This window comes from Maniola hyperantus, chromosome 1, assembly GCF_902806685.2.
Source record: "Maniola hyperantus chromosome 1, iAphHyp1.2, whole genome shotgun sequence".
Taxonomy (NCBI): Eukaryota; Metazoa; Arthropoda; class Insecta; order Lepidoptera; family Nymphalidae; genus Maniola; species Maniola hyperantus.
Genome location: NC_048536.1, coordinates 10,381,646 through 10,404,578, shown reverse-complemented (window position 1 = coordinate 10,404,578; position 22,933 = coordinate 10,381,646). Strand labels below are relative to the sequence as shown.

Sequence of the window (22,933 nt, the reverse complement as noted above, 5' to 3'; positions counted from 1 at the left end):
GAACGCTAAATTGCTTGGCGGCACGGCTTTGCCGGTAGGGGGGTAACTAGCCACGGCCGAAGCCCCCCACCAGACCAAAATGACCATAAATGACATAATGAACAATGCCCATAAATGACCATTTGGACGGCGTATATTTTTTGTAAATATATAAAATTTTTAGTGATAAGTTTTTTTTTTAGTTTTTTCTGTATAATGGTCTAATCTGCTATTAATTAATATTGTGGCAAATAAACTCTTCATAAAAAAATACTAATTTCATAATTTGCAATAAAAAAGTGTACCTACAAGTAATGTTTATATTTGAAATAATAAAAATTGATATTTACAGCTTAATCCAGTTTTACCTGAAACTAAATATTCAATTTCAGCGTTCTTCCCAGAGTCTGCATCCATGGCCTTCACTTTGAGGATACTGGTGCCCAGAGGGATATCCTCGTCAACGTTGTGAGCTTGGTAGTCGGGCAGCTCAAACTTTGGTGCGTTATCATTAACGTCTGTCACACGAATAGTTAGCTGAAATAAGAAAATATTGGAATATCAATGGTATATCTTATCTAAAGCAGCGTCATCTCTTGCCACCAGGTCTGATTGCAGCCAAGCGCTGCTCTATAATATTAAGAAAAAAAACTGTTCAAAAACTCCAAGTCCCAACAAACTCAAAGTTAGGGAATACAGAGTGCAAACTTTATGAGTCTACTTGAGTGCACTTGTCCGTCCGTACGTCTGTCAGAGTCTTATAACTTCTGAATGACTCAACGTAATTAGATTCTAGGTCAACGGGAAGTACTCCGTATAGGTTTCTTGACAGACAGACAGACAACAAAGTGATCCTATAAGGGTTCCGTTATTCCTTTTGAGGTACGAAACCCTAAAAGTACATTAACTTACTTCAACAGAGGTGGAGAATCCTCCGGAGTCCTCAGTAGCGGTAACGACCAAGGAGTAAACATGAGGTTGACGCAAATCTTCAAAATCCAACTCCTTTGCCAATTTTACTATCCCAGATGTCGGTCCAATGTTGAAAGTGCCGGCTCCCTGACCTTGCGCTTTCAGGGTATACCGGATCTCCCGATCAGCAAATGATTTGGCTTTCACGGATATTATGCTGAAATGATACAATATTTTGCTCCAATATAAAATCGGAAAAAACTCCATTAAAAACGTCGCGTCGCATAATAAACAAGGTGTTCCAGACCGATCCGTCCAGTAGTTTCAGCTATGCGTAGGACTTCTTTCATGAAAAGGACTTTATCTACTTACATAGTCTATATTAAGTAACGTAAATGTATTTGAGTATGCAAATTATTATCACACACATTTCGTTTTCGACGAAGTCAATTGTTTGGGTCACTCAGTAATTCGCTGAATAAAACGAGGTCACTAAAAGAGATCGAATGTGCATTTATCACATCTTATCATTTAGGTCGCAGCCTCTATTCCAGAGTAGGGAATGATTAGTATATTTACACATAAGACATTAGTATATTTACAGAGTTAGCATACATCCCGGGGACGGGCATAGGCTACTTTTTATCCCGAAAAAAAAAGAATTCCCAAGGCATTAAAAAAATATACCTAATTGGAGGAAAGATTATTATAGATATAGACACTAAAACAAGTGCTTTTTTTGGAATTTTTGTCTGTCTGCCTGTCTGTGCGCGTGTTATATTACGATAAAATTGGATACATAATTATTATGCTAAAATTCATCTAATCATAAACTTGGGAGTCTGAAGTAAATGTTTGTTGTGATGTTTAAAACAGAATCGTTATTCCGTTTCCGGATACAATGTCAATGTTCCTAGTTTCTTACTGTCATCATACAATACAATAGTGTAAAACTATTATTGTTTATTCTTGTTTAATTTGGTATCTAGGAATATGAAAATATGAAAAATAATATTATATAAATTATCAATACATGTCACTAATTATTCATTGTAAATTAAATATTGTCAATATACTAAGAGTGACATTATATTAAGCTATTGTCAACATACAGTTGGCAATAGCTATTATGTGAAATAATAATGTTGTGTAAACTGACAATTTAAGTCGCTTATTATTATTGTAAATTATTAATACGTAGACCATCAATGTCACTGATTTTATTATTGTAAATTGGGTGTGTCAACATACCTTTTGTCAACAAACCTAAAATAAATAATGATTAATATTAAGATCATATGATAGTCGATATCCGCCTTGTTTGCGATGGCAGTGTTATAAAAGTACCCTACCTCGACAGAGAGGGGACAGTCTTGTATCGACAGCCCAGAGCAAACACAGCGGACCTTACTGAAGTTAAGTATTCTTATATTGTATTATAATTATAATGTAATGTAATCATTTGCCTTTTATAGGTTACCTGTTGTAACTGTGTACCAAATATGTACCTACTACTTTACTCAACGTTCTAATGTTTTAAAAGATGTGTGTTATGGAGTTTCTTTGCCCTTTCTTCTCCATGACTAAACACCTTAGCGAAATGGGTGGTAGATTCATTTTAATATAAATAGATCAATGCTGAACAAATACAATTCAGTTATTATTCGACTTGGTTGGTTTTACTTCTGTATTTATCACCTACCCTCTTGTGCTATTTATTTTATACATTGAGATAAAAGTAAACACTAGGTTGTTAGCTTCTAATTATTATAGAAGCCTGTTTAGATAATTAGGATTCTTACTTTGAAATAATACAGCAGATGCTTTGCTTGATTTTTAATTACTTAGTATTTGGCCTTACCTGACAAATAATTGATAAATGATAACTTTCATTAGTAATCATAGCTATTAAAGCCCACTGCCTTAACTTCTCTTCTTTTTATCTAAATCTCACACGCGCATCACGCGAAAACTACTGAACGGATTTAAAGTAAATTAAGTACAGTGGTAGCTGATACTCCGGTTTAACATTTAGGGTAGTTTTTATCCCGCAAAAATTAGGGAATCGTCAGGATACGGGATCAAATTTTTATCGATTTTACTGCATAACTCCATCAAATTTGAACCGATTTTCTTCTTCTTTTTTATTTTGGTGAAGATTTGATTAACAATTTCGGAAATAGGGGACGGAATTCCTCAATGGACAACAGCAAATCGATCGCGATCACTATAATAGCTTAGAAAAAGTAGACTCTTAACCATAATACATAACATATAGCTAAGTACCATAGATTAGATTTTCACTTCATCGTAAAAAAAATGATACGCGCCTAAATTTCTTAGTGCAATTCAATATAATATTTTTATGTAGATAACGGGTAGGTACATAGCACGATTAATTTCATGTCGTGGTCACGACATCCCCATACAAAATTCAATTGATTGTTTGATTACGAATTGAAAAAACCGGCCAAGTGCGAGTCGGACTCGAGCACTGAGGGACTCGTACTGCAGAAGAAATAATGGTAAGAATTACTTTGAAATGCAAAAACTATACAGTGGTCGCAAAATGTAATCGCAGTGGTCCAATCTGAAATTGCAACGTGGAGTAGGTCACCTGTGATTTGTTTTATTTACTAAAATACCGTTACTTAAGTAAAAAGAATCATTATTTATACTTACTCGGAATCTTTCTTCTGATTTTCAGCAATCTCCGCCTCATAGCTAGGAAGGTAGAACTGTGGAGCACGTTTTCCGCCAACTATACTAAGTCTTTCTTCGGGAGTCGACTGGAACCTCCTCTCGTCCACACGACCACTCTGAAAAGAGATATTAAGCAGTATGTTAAATATAATATTCTTAGGTCACGCCACCTCTCTTAATGAGCTTAGCTATAAAAGCTGAGCGCGCGCGAGCACTGGGCTCATTTCGCTACTGATTTTTGTGCTGTATTCATCGTGGTCTGGTTTGAATTATGTTTTTCTTTATTACTGACTTTTACTTTTTGTGTCTTTCGTGTTAAATTTTGTTCCAATCATTAAAAGTTTGATAATTGTAAAAGTATTTGGTTTTGTGTTAATAAATTGTGTTTTTTTAATTGAATTTTACTTCTGTACCTAAATTCAGAAGTGGGATTCCTATTCAATAGCCCACTATAGTTAAAATCTAGTCACTGACAATCAGTTTGCTTAAATTGGAACAAAATTCTAACCTTTAAATTTTTGTTGTTTTTCTTGTACAATGTCGGATCGCGGGTATCGTAACCGCGATCGTAGCCGTGATGTGCCGTGATCAAACTCGAAGTTTTCGAAGCAGACCACGTTGATGTGAAACAGCAGGGCCTAGATATAGGTCGCGAGATCACGCACTTAGTCGTGTTTTTATCCAAACGTTACACTCAATACTCCGCGATAGTAAAACGTGTCGAGACTTGTCGAAAATAGTTTAACCTCGGTAGTAACTACACGCGAGTGTAATATTTATCGTCTCCGTAACACTGTGACCGTTCAAACAGAATGCAACACTCCCGTTTCCGCACCTTGTTCCGCACAAGATGAAGTCACTGCAATTAAATCTTTAAAATCAAGTACCTAAACCTTTGGCTTTATGGCTAAGCACGTATTGGCCACGCGAACGTATCTAGTTCAAGTGTGTTTATCCAAATTGAATTTTTGTCTAAAAGTTTTCACGTCTACCCTACGTGTTTTGTGAATTAATAATGCCGTCGTCTAAATCTACTAATCGATTTAAGTATAAAAGTAATTCACGTAAATTGAATAATGAACAAAGGCGTGCTAGTCGGTGTCGTCAATAGTGGAACGTAGATGTCTTTATTTTTGGTCTCGATTTTTAATGATGTTGATGCATGGTGTAAAAAAGTTGATCATGTTCGTAACCTCAACCGATGGCATAGCCGGGAGGTAGTTTCGTAAAGTGGAAATTGTACAAAAGGTTTTTGTTATGATCAGTCTTAGATCAATTTTAAAACGGAATTTATTCCACTGTGCCCACGAGAGGTAGACATTGAGATTAAGAACATCTATGTCGGTCCATTAGTCACTTCATGAAGTATCTCACCAAGATACCCGCAATTTAAATTCGCAGTTTAAGACTAGAAAGCGTAGTCTTAGTCATAGTACTTTCCAATCACGCTGTTTTCTGTGTGAAAATTAGGATCACAAAGTGTACCTACCTACTCTACGAAAAGTTAAAACTTATCGAAAATCTAAAACATCGACTTTGATGCAGTTCAGTGTTAGTTTTGTAAAAAGAGTAACCGTAATGTAGGTAGATGAGTTTTTGCTCAACAATTATTTTTGCCACGAGATACAAAAATTGAGCTTCCTGACATAAGATTAGAAATCAATCTTCATGTGGTGTTAGATCGTTGTATGAATAGGTAGACCTGTCGTAATAAGGACAGATGTACTAAACCAACTGGGAAATACTTATATTCGAACATGATTCGAACATAGTGCTCACATTTGTCTTTCCTTTCTCGAATGTTCCGACGCAATGCTGCGCCCTTGGCTGCGGGCTTTGGAATTCCGCATGAGAACGAGGCTTGCCATGCTCTGGCCTGGCAATGCGCTGGTGCTGCGGCACCGTGTCGCGCCGCTGCCGCGCCTTTCTGCGCTCTGCACGAGCGTGACGCTGCGCTGGCGTTGCTGCGCCGTGCCGCGCCGCCGCCGCGCCTTTCTGCGCTCTGCACGAGCGTGACGCTGCGCTGGCGTTGCTGCGCCGTGCCGCGCCGCCGCCGCGCGGCGCGCTGGTGGTACTGCGCTGCGTGCGCCGCTGTGGGCTATAGTGCCTCTCGCGAGCATGGGGCTCACTGGTGTCGCGGCACCAAACCGCGCATCCTGCTCCAAGCTTCGGCGCCCTTCGCAAACGTTGCAGCTCACTGGTATTGTGACACGATGCCGCGCGCATCGTGGGGCAACATAAGTGCTGCCGAGCCCTTGTACGAGCTGATTGGTGAGAATGTTCTTTTTTAAAGTTAGTGTCCATGATTTCGATAGGTACCTATGTGTTGTAGTAAATCACGTTACCTACGCATACCGTCTTGGACTTAAAGGTGTTTCGTATATTATGCGAGTCAGTGACGCACTGTAGTGCGTTCGTAAATAATGTAACGTGGGTAGATTCAACTCTTTTAGAAAATCTGATAATTCCCGTTACCGATTGTTTCCGATTTTGCCATTTTGATTAGATTCATTTGTTAGGGTCAGGCGAGGCCGAGTCTTTAAGACAAGGCCATAACGTAGGTAAAGTCCCTTGAGTACAACAAATCTGGCAATCTAAGATCTAGCTGGGTACTTTAGGCGCTACGTTGAGGAGTATGCTATCCAGACAGCCTCCCTTGCACGTCTGTCGGAAAAAGAGGTTCCTTTTCATTGAGGCCAGAGCAGGAAAAGGTATCTCAGGACATCACTCGGGGACTCACCACTGAGTCCAAGGTAGCAGTCTTGACAGATTTGCCAAACAGAGGTGCACACTGACTTCAGCAGCATCGGCTATGGCCCGGCGCTGAGGTGGATCCACAACGACGGCAAGAAGCGTGTGGTCGCCTGTTTTAGCAAGGTTTACCCAGGGTGCAGTGAGTAGGTAGTACTCCTACGTGCTAGAAGCGTTGACAGTCAACACTTCCGCCACCATTTGGTTTGTCTTCAGTTTAAGGGTGTGACCGTCTACAACGCTTTCACAGCCACCGAGCGCTGCTGCTACTGCGCGTTACCCGTAAGTGGATTTATTTCCATGACTTCATCTTCGCCTTTGAGTACTAAAAGCGCACGATGATGTGTTGTGGCGACTATCTTAGCTGCAACCCTTTAAGTCAACGGCATCACCAAGCCAAGCAACTGGGTTTAGATGGTGCAGGTCGCAGATCAGGACACGCTCGTCGAGTATCTGTAAGTGGGACAGCTAGACTCTCATCGGTATGTGTACTAAAGTGTTACGCTCTATTACCGCTACTCAGCAGTAGGAGCGGAAGCGTGGTTTTCGTGATACCGTCTTAGTCTGCTGCAAGTCTTTGTCGAAAAGACTCTGGACCTGATCCTGAAGTACTTCTGGTTTCTTGGGCTACGTGAGTTCGTAGTCAAGCATGTGGTTCACTGCCTGGTTTGTATATCAAACAAGCAGGTCTCCAGAGTTCCTCACCAGCACACAACAATGTGGTTGCAGAAACTGCACGGCTTGATCGAGCGGCATGGCGTGAAATGTGACGCTCCAGGGCAAGTAAGCTGCTGAGGTAAAATCAGTCCCGGCAGGATGCCTATGCTAACCAGAATCGTCGTCCGCCTCGCGTGTTGAAGGCTGGAGGCATGGTGTTGGTGATCAAGTATTCCCGGTCAACGGGGAAGTTTGACTCTGGCATGTGAGGTCCATACAAGGTCCTGAATCGGCTGCTACGAGCTGGAGCTGTTGAGTGGGTCGTATGGCAAGACCGCTCAGGTGGCGGCGGAGGGCATGGTGCCCTGGCAAGGAGAGTGGTGCCCGGATGCGTGTGGTACTTTCTTCGAATGTGAGTACAGCTTGTTGACTACTTTGTAGTGGTGAAGATGAAAGTCGTGATTTTGTTAATCATAGCCCCAAAACTCTCACCCTCCTTACTAAAAAGGCCTTGCTTGCTCCCTTACGTACTTATCTACTGACGGACTGATCCACGACATCTATTTTTGTGCTATGACTAAACAAATCACGGTAATGCTTTACTCCTCAAGGGAAGTTCAACGGTGGCTGGTTGAGATGCACTTTCATAGACTGTTGCCCGAGCCCGGTGGTCTGATGATGGTCATCTCAAGTTCCTGCTCCATAGACCGTTGCCCGAGTCTGGTGGTCTGAGACCGTTGCCCGAGTCTGGTGGTCTGATGAAGGTCATCTCAAGTTCCTGCTCCATAGACCGTTGCCCGAGTCTGGCGGTCTGAGACCGTTCCCCGAGTCTGGCGGTCTGAAGATGACGAGAAGAAGCGCGCGCTAGGTTTGAGACGTCTCATAGGTTGATAGGTGTCACCTCCTCTGGGTGATAGGGACACCCCATAAAACTAAATGATTTATCTACATGTCTAGCTAATACTAAGTCGCATTTCGAATTGCTTACCCATTGTGTTACCATTTATAGCTATGGAGTTGTGCTATATCGGAGCTAATTTCAGGTGATGACTATGAAGTAGTTGGCCCAGGTGCTGGTCCCCCTTCCGCACCTGAGTCTGCCCCGGCACCTTACGCGGTAGAGGCAGAGGCATCGCTCCATTCGGCGAGCTCCTCACCGGTCTCCCCTCGCGCACCGCACGCCGACAGCGTTGCGGCACCAGCTGCAAGTCTCCGCAGAGAAGATCTCACGACCTTTTCTGGCATGGCGGGCGAGGACGCCGCATAGTCAGGAGAGGCCGTCTTAGGTCACGCCACCTCTCTTAATGAGCTTAGCTATATAAGCTGAGCGCGCGCGAGCACTGGGCTCATTTCGCTACTGATTTTTGTGCTGTATTCATCGTGGTCTGGTTTGAATTATGTTTTTCTTTATTACTGACTTTTACTTTTTGTGTCTTTCGTGTTAAATTTTGTTCCAATCATTAAAAGTTTGATAATTGTAAAAGTATTTGGTTTTGTGTTAATAAATTGTGTTTTTTTAAATTGAATTTTACTTTCGTACCTAAATATATTTACACATAAGACATTAGTATATTTACAGAGTTAGCATACATCCCGGGGACGGGCATAGGCTACTTTTTATCCCGAAAAAAAAAGAATTCCCAAGGCATTAAAAAAATATACCTAATTGGAGGAAAGATTATTATAGATATAGACACTAAAACAAGTGCTTTTTTTGGAATTTTTGTCTGTCTGCCTGTCTGTGCGCGCATCACGCGAAAACTACTGAACGGATTTAAAGTAAATTAAGTACAGTGGTAGCTGATACTCCGGTTTAACATTTAGGGTAGTTTTTATCCCGCAAAAATTAGGGAATCGTCAGGATACGGGATCAAATTTTTATCGATTTTACTGCATAACTCCATCAAATTTGAACCGATTTTCTTCTTCTTTTTTATTTTGGTGAAGATTTGATTAACAATTTCGGAAATAGGGGACGGAATTCCTCAATGGACAACAGCAAATCGATCGCGATCACTATAATAGCTTAGAAAAAGTAGACTCTTAACCATAATACATAACATATAGCTAAGTACCATAGATTAGATTTTCACTTCATCGTAAAAAAAATGATACGCGCCTAAATTTCTTAGTGCAATTCAATATAATATTTTTATGTAGATAACGGGTAGGTTAACATAGCACGATTAATTTCATGTCGTGGTCACGACATCCCCATACAAAATTCAATTGATTGTTTGATTACGAATTGAAAAAACCGGCCAAGTGCGAGTCGGACTCGAGCACTGAGGGACTCGTACTGCAGAAGAAATAATGGTAAGAATTACTTTGAAATGCAAAAACTATACAGTGGTCGCAAAATGTAATCGCAGTGGTCCAATCTGAAATTGCAACGTGGAGTAGGTCACCTGAGATTTGTTTTATTTACTAAAATACCGTTACTAAAGTAAAAAGAATCATTATTTATACTTACTCGGAATCTTTCTTCTGATTTTCAGCAATCTCCGCCTCATAGCTAGGAAGGTAGAACTGTGGAGCACGTTTTCCGCCAACTATACTAAGTCTTTCTTCGGGAGTCGACTGGAACCTCCTCTCGTCAACACGACCACTCTGGAAAGGGATATTAAGCAGTATGTTAAATATAATATAGTTATTGGAAAATTAACTTTGAAAAATAGCTCAAAGTGAAAATTAGTGTAATTAATAAAGTCACTATCCTCACTGCTTAACCGCTGAATACATCCTCATGTTATTTAGTAGAGATATCTTACATCCCGCAAAAACAAAGTGATCATACGGGATTATTAACCGACTTCAAAAAAACCGGCCAAGTGCGAGTCAGGCTCGCGCAACGAGGGTTCCGTACTACAATCGTATTTTTTCGACATTTTGCACGATGATTCAAAAACTATGATGCATAAAAATAAATTAAAATCTGTTTTAGAATGCACAGGTAAAGACCTTTCATATGAAACCCTATCTTACTTCGAAAATTGAAAAGCCTGATTATTAGTTTATGACCACAATTTAATTTTTTTTGCGTGATATAACCACAAATTCACGGTTTTCAGATTTTTCCCCTAATGTCAGCTACAAGACCTACCTACATGCCAAATTTCATGATTCTAGGTCAACGGGAAGTACCCCGTAGGTTTCTTGACAGACAGACAGAGAGACAAACAACAAAGTGATCCTATAAGGGTTCCGTTTTTCCTTTTGAGGTACGGAACCCTAAAAAGAAGGTTCTGTATTCGACCCGGATATAGGGAGATATGTTTGATACATGCTGTATTTTAGTAGTATAATAATATTTAAATACCTAAAAAGTGACATACGGTACTTTTTATCCTGGGAAAACAAACGGTGCCTGCAGGATAGCATGCCATTTTTCACGCATTTGTCCTTCAATCACGTAGAAACAGATCAACGGATTCACGTGGCTTTTTACATGAATCATTAATTATTTTTATCCCGAGAGTTTCCACCGGATTTTTAGAAAACTTAATCCACGCGAATTAAGTTGCAGGCATCATCTATCAATATACATATCTTTATAATTTATAAACGATACACCTAGTTTAAATAATTTACATTTAAAACGATAATAATATTATTTACCTGGTCTTCAGCCTTAACGTAGAGCACGTATTCCATGTCCAATTGAAAAGGATCAGTTCCTCTAGTACGAACAACACCGGATCGCTCGTCCACCTCGAACCTGCCACCGGTCCTGTCTCTCACGATGAAGTAGTGTATATTGTGGTCGGTGTCCGGATCTCTGGCTTGCAGGGTGAACACTGGCGTGTTGGGGGCTGCGTTTAGTTGCACCACCGTTTGCATCGGCAGAGGACGGTTGATGAAGTATGGTGGCTCGTCGTTTACGTCCTTCACGTGGATGATGACTCGTTGGTTGTCGGTATCTGGAACATGAATAACCCAACTGATTTATCCACCGCCAAAACTTTATTCTTGACACTTACGCGGTGCCATGCGTGAGCGACGAATACTACGCGACGCGATGCTGTGAACGCGACGAACGCGATCAACTCAACGGCATACCGTGCTTGCGGCGAGACGCAGACTGCCATATAGGCCGCATTACGTCACGTCGTGTCGCGTCGCATCGCGTCGTATTCGTCGCTCACATAGGACACCGCGTTAACTACAGTACGCGGCAGAGAGTTAATGTACACCAGCCTTTAGAATGACATTTCAGCTTTGTAAAGCGTTGTCTCTGTCACGCATACCTATATGACGTTTTGTCGGTCTCAACGACAGAGTCAACGCTCTACAAATTCGCTACAAATAAAGGTCGATGTACATTACTTTCGGTAGCGTACTGTACTATCTGTGAACTAACGGGTTTAAAATATACCTACATTTTAGACCTACCTAACCAAAATAATCTATTGAGTGTTTGAACAAAATGGAAATGGCCATAATAGTACGGTTAGTATATAATCAGGCAATCAGGCCATATCAGGCAAAGAGGAAGTTTCAGGGCGAACGTTCCGTAAAATTTTTATAGATGGCGCTGTTTACTGCACCCACTAAATACGAAAAATAATTTCCGAGCGAAGGTATACGCTGTAATAATTTGTACGTAAAACATCCTGCAAAACAACAACGTCAATAAAACATACGGACAGCAGGCAGCTCTTTCTTCTGCTAATCCTATTCACCTAATAAACCTTAAATTTAATAAACCTACTCACGATTATAATATGTTACATACTTACATGATTCTTCGCGTTATATACCTACTGTAGATTATTTCTTTAAGTAATTAGTTAATAGGTACCTTCGTTGCAGCTAGGCACCGAGGACAAACCTCTGTGGTTTTTTCGGTGTTTTTAGTTTAAGCTTTATTTGTATGTTTTTAATTTGATAATAAATTAAAAAAAAAAAAAAAAGTTGGCAACGAAAATGCTGACATTCTGGCTAAATCATATAGATATAGGTATTATTTTTCGTTTTTAGTGGGTGCAGTGCACAGCGCCATCTATGAAAATTTTATGGAACGTTCGCCCTGAAACTTCCTCATTTTTCAATTCCGGCTAGAAGACCAACACCGGGGTAACATGAATACCCCGCGCCTTGCCCGGGTAAGGAGGCTACGCCTCGAGGCCCGTACCCCCGCTTGGCCTTCGGCCAACCGGAGAAGACCCTGTCGTCGTCGTCGTCATTTTCACTACAGGGATTTAATTTTCACTACAGGGATTTTGTTTTCATTAGGCTTTTATCATGTCGCAAATAGACACAAGAACGACTACTATTATTTTAATAATTTTTACTGATTGAATATTATTTTGTAATGTACCTAAGTACTAAGTACCTACTGCCAACAATAATAATAACTTGAAATTTAAGCCTTTATAGGTAGGTATATCCATACTAATATTATAAATGCGAAAGTATGTCTGTCTGTCTATCTGTCTGCTAGCCTTTCACGGCCTATCCGTTGAACCGATTTTACCGAAATTTGGTACAGAGTTAGCTTTCATCCCGGAAAATCAGAGTTCCCACGGGATTTTTAAAAACCTAAATCCACGCGGACGAAGTCGCGGGCATCACCTAGTTATTTAATAATCTCTTTCGTTGCCTACATCAGAAATGCCACGTCCTCACTTAAGTTCTAAACCTTTTAGCTATAGGGTACGTGAATCAGGAGCCATGCAATAATACAGCGAAGCACGATCCGGGGCATTTTCTGTATTCCCCGCTTATCTCGGGCCAAACGCCCGCCCTCGCGTGTCCTAGTTTGTAATTAAACTCTTACTTTGCTACAAGCCTTCCTGAGAATCATTAACTACGAGTACGAAAAAATCTCTTCAGAAATAGAACGCTTAACGTTAACAGTATATTTTTTCTTTGCCAGAAATTATAAAAATATTTCAATTATTTAATAGTTTTTTAGTGTTCCTTAACCTACTTTCGGGTAGGTTAAGGACTACGGATTGCATAAGGAATCACTTAGGTGCCTGTCAGTCCATGTCCATTCGGCTTTATAGAAACTTGTACCACTACATATAGCCATGTGAAAGCCAAAAGAAAATTAAGTATTTACAAATACCCTCAATAGCGTTTTGCAGATCATTTTAAGTCATCGTAAAGATTTTATCTAACAGATTTTCTAAATAATAATTTATTTCTAATATAAATTCTAATATTTACTGTTTATAGTACATATTTTGTGCATATACTTAATATGTAGTATGAAATTGTATAAATCAGAATGCTTGCTTGACTGTACAATCAGAGCATTCCTTTTGCTCACTTCTTCGAAAAAAGGTGTTGATTTAAAATAGAGTTTTCCAATCGCATTATGTGTCAGACTCCGGTAAATAAAGCTCGTTAGGTAAGATTCGATTACCGATAAAAACATCAACCAAGCGATAATGATACCTACTAACGAACATTGAATTGAACTACCTATTTCTTTAAAAAGTATCAAGAAAAGACAAAACAAAGCTGCCCATGTACAATAAAAGTAGGTATAGTTCGCGACAGGTTGACATGACATTTGGGGTGGGGACGCCCCGCACAGCCCTCGCGCTTACCCGGTGCAGGATAGCGCGGGTGACGTGTGGATGTGCGGGGTGTGCCCTCGCCTCATACCCCGATTACCATCTCGATCTGTCGCGTACTATACAACATACATTTACACTTAAAATACCTTATCTCGTAAAAGTGTACTTACATTTGAGCGCCACTGTTAGGTAAGCATGAAAACACGAAAGTTGAATTGGTTAGTATGTTGCAAATACATACCAATTAGTGTTAACGAAAGTATTTCGCGGTTGGCGAAGTTGGTAGAGTTGTTGAGCTAGTAGTGTTCTGAACAACACACATTTTTCAAAATTTGGTAAACACAAAAAAAGGGCCAGTTACTTTACTCTCCCTCCATTGTGAAAGGCACATAATCATATGGTTCTGGACATTCCCCTCCACAACTCCACCAAATAATTAAGTATCCATTTACTTTAACTGGGCTTTATGTTATACTTATCACCGTCATTATCATCATTATCATCAACCCATTCCTCTGCTCTCAAATGAAAAAAGTTTAGTCCATAGTCACCAAACTGGCCAACTGCGGATTGGTAGATTTCCCACGCCTTTGAAAACATTATAGAGAACTCTCAGGTATCCAGGTTTCTCCACAATGATAGCAAGTGAAAGAAGAAGATTCAACGGTAAATAATTAATTCTTGTTATAAATGGTAGGTAAAAATGTCCTAGTCAAAATGGCGTCTACAAAATCGCATTTTGCGCAAAAGTACTGCTGATTTTTTTGATGTTCTGTTTCGATAGCAGATATCAAAGTACCTAATGTGTGCGAGAGGGCACACAATATTTTTTGTATGTAACTGACAGACGTCAAAAACAATCTCTCGTTGGCTCTGCTCTATATTAATTCACTTTTATATTTACAAAAATTGTTTGAATAGTCTAAGAAAAAACACTCAACCAATCACACACTAGAGAAATCGCCACAACATAATAAAATGTATGAACATTTGAATAATATCTATTTGTATAAAGCATCCATAAGTTAGAAGTCACAAAAATGCCTGTTTTTGTCAGAGCCAGTAATATGTGGTGTCCCTCGTCCTACGGGATTTACTTATATCCGTAATAAATCCGACGTTTGCTGTAATCCTATTCCCCGGATTCAGTTTCAGGGTGTTATTTCACAGACAAATGAACATAAGGATCAGTATAATACCTATACTACCCTATCGAGAATCTGATAAAAAGACCTATTTCTTATAGGTATAGTAGGCAACAGGCTGAGATGGCAATCGGGATATGAGACGGGGTGACGCTCCGCAAAGTCGCACGTCACCCGCTCTCGCCCATATCGGGTTAGTGAAGGGGCATGTGCGGGTGTGCGGGGCGTTCCCTCCCCGATTGCCATCTCGACCTGTCGCGTAGGTACGCGAGAAGTCGAGATTGCAGTCGGGGAGGTAAGAAAAGTAAGAAAAATTTAAGAAGAATGTAAGAAAAAATACTTATTTCTTTCTTATACATATTGATGTTAAAACTACTTTGGGTATACTTTGGGTTATAAAAGTTAACTGCTGCTGATGATTTTTAACCGACTTCCAAAAAGGAGGTGGTTCTCAATTAGGCCCGTTTTTTTATGTATGTAGGTACATCGATTTTTTCGAGGTTTCTGGACGGATTTGCAAAATTTTTTGGTATATTTTTATTTCGGCTGACGTCAAAATGACGACATTGCGATGTTAATGAGACATGGTTCCAGCGCAATAGCAATTTGCGGGATTTATACGATAATGAAGCATGCCTATCAAGAAGAACTCCTTTATTGTTTGGACAATATTATTATATCCATGTCACTAAAACTACCGTAACAATTGAACTCTTGACAATTTTTACGATGTATTTTAAAAACAATCCTAGTTGACAAAAACAACGAAATCAGCTTTACTATCAGACGCTACTTTTTGGACGAAAGCCAAAATTTCAACCTAATGTACATTTGTGCTTGTTTTTACTATGATTCTTAATACTGTGTAAATATGTGAAATGTCCAATTTATTTTCGGGCGGGCGGGCGGCGCTCTGCAAATCTTTCGATTACCGACTTATCAAACGTGGCCAGCATATCTGCCGAACAATGAATTACATGGATAGAATTGTAAGTGTGAGTTTAATCGTATATTTTCCGTATAACAAAGATAACTGTTTTATCTATTGTGTACGTGATTCGTAATCATCAGCATTATATTGATCCATAAGATGTAAGTTTATTCTAGAGAACTACCTAACTGCTATCTTTCTTTATCTACGTAGACCTACCTGAAATTTACTTGAAAAATAATATGGGTACAGTATCTTTGTACTAGGTACCCATATTATTTTTCATTTTATAGCTGACGGTTACTAATTTTTTATTATTAAAAAAATATTTTTATCAAACCTTGATTATTAATATTATATTAAAGGTTTGATGGCAATATTTTTACCTCCCATTCTTTTTTTTATTGACTTTGCTTATTTGTTAGTCTGGTTTAGTAGAACAGGTAGGTACCAAAAGTTGGAATCATGAACATGGGTCTTAAGAGCCGCCATCCTCCTTTATCTAGTTATAACGACAATCAATAATAATAATAATTCATCAGTTCTCATCAATAATAATCATCATTTATGGTGTTTAGCCGTAGTCGTTGCGTGCGACGAGTTTGACAAAACGTCTAACAAAATCCCAACAAGCCGGACACGTAAATATTTGGCATGACACGACTGTAAAAAGCTAAACATGTCCAGCTAAAGTCAGACGCCTGGCAATCCTTTACACGGGCCATCTTTATATTCTCCATTTTTATCACGTCTACTGTCGGCTGGTGGGTATCTACACCCCACTGATGCAAGTTCCAATACTCTTCCCCGCGTCTTGGCCATATGCCAGCCCCCATTGATAATATCTCGCGTAGCCGAGATAAAAACCGCTTACTCCGTAAACCACTCGTGACAACAGCTACCAAGCATTGGTAAACTGATTTTATTAAAAACTGATTAGTTTGTATTTAACCATATGGGGTGATATAGCCTAGTTGTAAGTTTAAGTAGGTTAAGCGCTATTCATATCCACCTCAAAAATTACTAGCAGTCACGATTGTCTTTTGGACTCTAAGAGCTATACATTACCTAGACATTATATAACTAATATAAGATTATGCCAGTGATAAGTACCACCTACTACTAGATTATATCGACCAGGGGACTGACACAGGCTTCTTTTTATACCGGGAAAACAAACGGTTCCTGCGGGATAGCATGCTATTTTTCACGCTTTTGTCCTTTAATCACGCAACAACATAGGTATCAACGGATCTACGTGATTTCACGCACGAATATAGTTAACGACCTAGAGAGTAACATAAACTACATTTTACCGCAGAAAAACAAAGTTCCCACGGGATTTTCAAAAACTTAATCCAGTCGAACAAAGTTACAGGCATCATCTAGTGGCTGACAAATCGTCTAATACTCTTTCTACTATATTAATAAAAAAGAATCATTTGCGCTTCAGTTTCCATTCGGAGATTTTCCATTTCAATTAAATTTTCGTTTTCGCTCCGAATCATAAATTCAATTTTGATTGTCTAGAGAACAGAGGCGTAAATGACACTGAGTCCCGTGAAATACAGGTTTTAAAATGATTCTGTAGGGTAGGGGCATGGTCTGGATAGGTGAAGTCGGGGGCGGGCCACCCCTACAAACTTTCCTCCCACACTCCTTGAGTACGGAGCTTTCTGCGCATGCGTACACTACCAGGCGCGTGCTTTCCTCGTGGCTTACGAGAAGGCCATGACGAATGAATCTGAACTTGCATTCGTTTTCGCTGTTTTCGTAGAAATAGCTTTTAACTATTGCGACTGTGTACCTACCTAGTGCTAGTCGAGCCTTACATTTACTTTCCCATAATAAACAATTATTATGATAGTAGTTTAGAAGAGCTCTCGCATGCGTTGGTAAATTAATCCGTAAAAGCGCAGTTGCAAGCTTACTAGCGTAGTAGTATATGTGAAACCATGTAAAGTAGAGTTGTTAGTAGTAATATCCAGAACTTCCTATAGTGCAGCAAATGTTTAACACAAACATGTAATAAACTAATAACACTATACTTCCCAAATGCACATAACCATATAACGCTACATTTCGTATCTTTTGGCACTTTTTAACCGACTTCAAAAAAAGGAGGAGGTTCTCAATTCGTCGGAATCTTTATTTTTTATGTATGTTCCCCGATTACTCGAAGACGCCTGGACCGATTTTGAAAATTCTTTTTTTGTTTGAAAGGGTATACTTCAAAGTTGGTCCCATTTAAATTTGGTGAAGATCTGATGAACATCTTCGAAGATAGATACTGGAACTCCTCAACGGATAAGAGTAAATTGCTCGCGATCAGTGTAATAGCTTAGTAATAAACAGTAGATTTTTAACCAGTCATAGCATAATTCCATGGGGCCACTAAAAATTGTGAAATAAAAAAATTTTACAAAAAAAATAAAAACCGACTTCGATACACAAACACTAAAAATTGAAAAATAATTTAATTTATTACCGAATATATTATGTATACAAGAGTTAACATAGTTCCATAATAATATTTTTTGGGGTCGGTGCCAATGAGGTGCCATTGTGGAGTCTCATAAAAATATGAAGTCTAGACGATTCGCGCAGCTAAAGCTAATTGGCACCGGCACCAAAAAGTATTATTATGGAACTATATTAACTCTTGTATACATAATATATTCGGTAATAAATTAAATTATTTTTCAATTTTTAGTGTTTGTGTATCGAAGTCGGTTTTTATTTTTTTTGTAAAAAAATTTGGTACCTAGTTACCTACTGTGAGTTTCATACATAGTTTCTTTCAGCGTTAAATTATTCCATCCGAACTTTAGAGGTGGAGCGTGTTCAACATTCACGTAGGAGACATGAATAACCTAGTTGTAACATGTTCAATATGAAGCTACTATACGAGTAGGTTAGGTACATAGTCCTATTATACGTAGTCCTCTGCGGCCGACAAAGGAGCGGGAAAACTTTGACAAGTTGAGGCTAGCCAAGTCTGTTATAGGAGTGCAGTGTTAACTAGGTGCTGGGTCTTTTAATAATATGATTTACTACTGACGTACCTAAGTACGTCATACATTCTCATTACCGAATATAAGCTACTTACTAGTTTAATTTGAGCCATTTATAGCAGAACGCAGCGCTCTACAACTTGATAATATGAGTACCTACACTTGTTGTACTTAGCGCTCTTCGAACAATGAACTGTGGCTAAAACTGGTAGAATTTTATCCACAATTGCAGTGTTAACAAGTTTAAGTCGATGTACCTTACTTATAGTGGTAACGTAATAAGGATTCTTACTTATACTTCGTACATCCATGTATAAGCCGTCATAGTAGTGTATATATTCTGTCTGGAAAGCGATTTCAGAATGCACTTCACTTTAAGCGCTACTCAACATAATGAATCGTACTGATCGTAATTTATTGCGTAGATATTTTATCTAGTCTAGACTTTACTACAGGACTCAAGATCTGCGCTATACTTTTAGCTCCACAAGTAAGTAAAGCAACGCTAAAGTGCTACGAACCGTAGCACCCATAAAATAACTAAGGCCTACCTTCATTAAAACTGAACTTAAAGACATCGTCGTAGCTTAATAATTCGAAAATTGATTGTGTAAAAGCGAAAAATTGATATTTTTTATTTAGAAATGAATCCCTTTTAAAACTGTTACAGTAAAATATATGCAAGCCTATAATTCCGTCACTTCCGTAATACAAAGGCATTCACTTCATCCTATAATAAAACGAATATTAAAAAAACCGGACAAGTGCGAGTCAGGCTCGCGCACCGAGGGCTCCGTAACACAGTCGTAATTTTCCGACATTTTGCACGATAAAACGAAAACTATTATGCATAAAAAAAATAAAAAACTGTTTAAGAATGTAAGGTAGAGCCCTTTCATATAACACCCCACTTGGTATGTAATCTTACTTTAAAAGTTGAAAATACTAATTATTACATATTTGCTCATGAACACATTTAAATTTTTTTTTGTGTTGTAACCACAAATTCACAGTTTTCGGATTTTTCCCTTTACGTGTGCTATAAGACCTACCTACCTACAAAATTTCATTATTTTAGGTCAACGGAAAGTACCCTGTAGGTTTCTGACAGACAGACAGACAACGAAGTGGGTTCCTTTTTCCTTTTGAGATACGGAACCCTAAAAACAGCGCTTTACTGCGCTTCCATCTATATCTATGGGAAAAGTTTTTGCAGTTCTGCACAAACTAAGTAGCATTTGAGCGGCGTCCCTCCAATTCCGGAAGTAATAAATCCTGAAAATCTGAATACCTGCACCGCTCGGATAGAATATAATTTGTTACCCAATTCAACCGAATTTTGAAAGGACATTTATCACATTTGACGCCGTGTTAAAGCACGCCTGAAATCCCCCGACCATATTTACACACCGTTAGTTTGCATTTTACAGCGCATTTGCTTACGAAAGGATTATGACACAATTACCCAAAAAAGGAGTGTAATGTTTTCAGGGTTAATATATATATATATATATATATAGGTATGCATGTGAATTTCTTTGTTCCACTATATTTTCTAAGTATTTGAACGGATTTGATATGGGGTATCGTTAGAATCCTTATAAAATCCGTAACAAATGACTCCTCACGCGCCATTTTAACTCCATGGGTCAACTGTTATGTCAAAAGTACGGTTCACCTTTAAAATAAGGACTAAAATCGTACTTTTGACATGAAATTTGACACAAAAGTTAAAAAGGCGCGTGAGGAGTTAAATTTTACGCATCATACGTCATCGCGAGTGTCAACGACTATAGATTTTTTGATCAAATTTCAATATGGCAGAGCAGTCATGATAAGACCATGATAGAAAACGCATTCAGACTAAGAGATTTGTAAATGCTAATGATTTCTATAAACTGGTGAACGCCTGACGGTGTAATTAACCATTGAAAAGTATGCGCCGAATTGACAACTTTCACCTTTTTGGAAGTCGGGTAAAAATAAGCCAAGTATATAAATAGCCGAGTATTTCACAATTTTGAGAAATTATATGAGGTTTCTTAGCTGTACGATTTCTTCTATAAAATCATTTATGATAAAGTACCTACCTATAGTTACTATTATTTTCGAATTTTGTAAGTACCTACATACTTATATAGTGGCGATTTCTCTAACGGGTTATCTAATTAGTAATTACCAACTCCAAACCATATGTTTCATATTGTTTACCTGGAATAAATAAAAAGAAATATTTATTAAATTACACAGGAAAATAGGCATCAGGCGTATACGTATGAGTAAGGTAATGCGTAAACTGATTCAAACATATTCGGCACAATTTACCAAATCATACATATAACGGTAAAGATTTATACATATAAAAGCTTTCATCTTCTTCACTCTTCTTATACGAACATAAGTTTAGTGAATACAGATAAACATTCGAATATTTTGCAGATGTTCTTGTTTGTATGTAGGTACAAAATATTTTATCTATGGCGCCAGACTATATACTCTAAAACGTATTATCAAATTAATTCATTTCAACCGAATTTCCCAAACTTTATACCCCTATTCGAAGTGGAAGTTCTGAATGCATTTGCATATTATTGAAATAAATTCCGTCTAAAGATTTAAGGGAATTAAGTTGTAATACCAAGAAACAACTTAATATAAATGAGCAAAATTCTGTTGTTAATATCTACAATTCTTTAGACAATTTCTATTAGGTATAATTATTCATTCTCTACCATCCTTATTAAATGTTTCACCAGTTAATTTCTGGCATACATTGCAATGCCTCTCTGGCGCCAGTATCATAACTCTATGGCTATGATGGTAGTAAGTCAGAAAACCTTCAGGCAAGTGCCCAAAAAACAAATGAACAAAGTTTTATAAACAGATAAATATTATTCTTATACACCATGCGTCCTGAGTCCTGATTCCTGAATAGTCGATTCAAATAAGAAACCCAGATAGTCGTTTAAACATTCGTATTTAAGTCAACTTTTCATTTCATTACTTACTTCTATTTTGGGATTACGAGTAGGTACGATTCCGACATTTTTGAAATTGCTAATGGGTACGCTCGATATAACTTCAAGCACAAAATTACGGTGCAGCTTGTTAGCAGTTGCTGTGAAATTGCACTTGGTACGGTCACTGAACGAAAATATCATACCAACCACGAAGCCGCCGCCGATTTTAGCAGTTCGGATACAGTTCAGTTAGTTTTAATATACGGTACCATTTAGGTACCTTATAGTAGGTGCTGTATAAATGGTACAATACATTTCAATACATCTATGTTACATCGCGAACGCCACCTCAGGCTCTCTCTTTGACTATTGTAATGAATTCATATTAACTAGGCCAGGCAAACCTAACCTATCTCCCTACCTAGATCGGCTCCTCCATCCCCATACCGATCCCAGACCAACCAGTAACTAACTTTTACAATCTGCCAATTAACATCCCTAACCCTATATAGAGAGGGAGACATATTGATGTTATCAGCAGTTTAATTAGATCTTCTAGTAAACCGATTTTAGTTTTTGTGGCACTGAATGTAACAAAAATAATGCCATACATTCTATAAGATCTTAATCAGTACTCATATTGTAAATGCTAAAGTGCCTGTTTGTCCTTCAATCACGTCGCAACGGAGCAACGGATCGACGTGATTTTTTGCATGGGTATAGTTGAAGACCTGGAGAGTGACATAGGCTACTTTTTACCCCGAGAAATCAATGAGTTCCCACAGGATTTTTAATATCCCAAATCCACGCGTACGAAGTCGCGGACATCAGCTAGTAAGTAAATAAAATAAGTAAGTGTAATAAATACTTCCCAATTATTATTAACTAGCTGATGCCCGCGACTTCATCCGCGTGTATGTAGGTTTTTATGAATCCCGTAGAAACTTTTTGATTTTCCGGGATAAAAAGTAGTCTTTGTCACCTCGCTCTAGCTATCCTTCTATAGTCTATATTATCTTCCTGGAGAGCCAAGAGGTCTTTAACTATATCGAAGCAAAAAATCACGTCGATCCGTTGCATCATTTCGACGTGACTGAAGGACAAACCAGCACACTTTCGCATGTATAATATTTAGTTTTTTTTTATTTTTATTATCAAATCAAAATACATACAAATCAAAAAGCTTAAACTAAAAACACCGAAAAAACCACAAAGGTTTTTGTCCTCAGTGCCTAGCTGCAACGATTAGGATAGAATTAATAATATGGGTCGTGGGGTAATGAGATAATAATAACAAGTAAGGAACATGTACACATTTTTATTTAGCAGATTGCATCCTACGACGCGTATC

The 22,933-nt window shown here is 38.6% G+C and overlaps 1 protein-coding gene across 7 annotated transcripts in view; it reads right to left on the bottom strand.

Annotated features, from left to right (window-relative positions):
* CadN (neural cadherin) overlaps positions 1-22,933 on the bottom strand; it is a 452,548-nt gene that overhangs the window by 381,227 nt on the left and 48,388 nt on the right. For 6 of the 7 annotated variants that reach the window (XM_069501144.1, XM_069501129.1, XM_069501134.1 and 3 more), the window contains exons 3-5: positions 13,703-13,714; positions 10,621-10,922; positions 3,574-3,710 (exon numbers count right to left, since the gene is read on the bottom strand). In XM_069501144.1, the coding sequence (XP_069357245.1) occupies positions 3,574-3,710; positions 10,621-10,922; positions 13,703-13,714 (451 nt within the window). The remainder of the gene's footprint in view (positions 1-3,573; positions 3,711-10,620; positions 10,923-13,702; positions 13,715-22,933) is intronic. The other variant, XM_069501158.1, reaches the window with a different exon arrangement.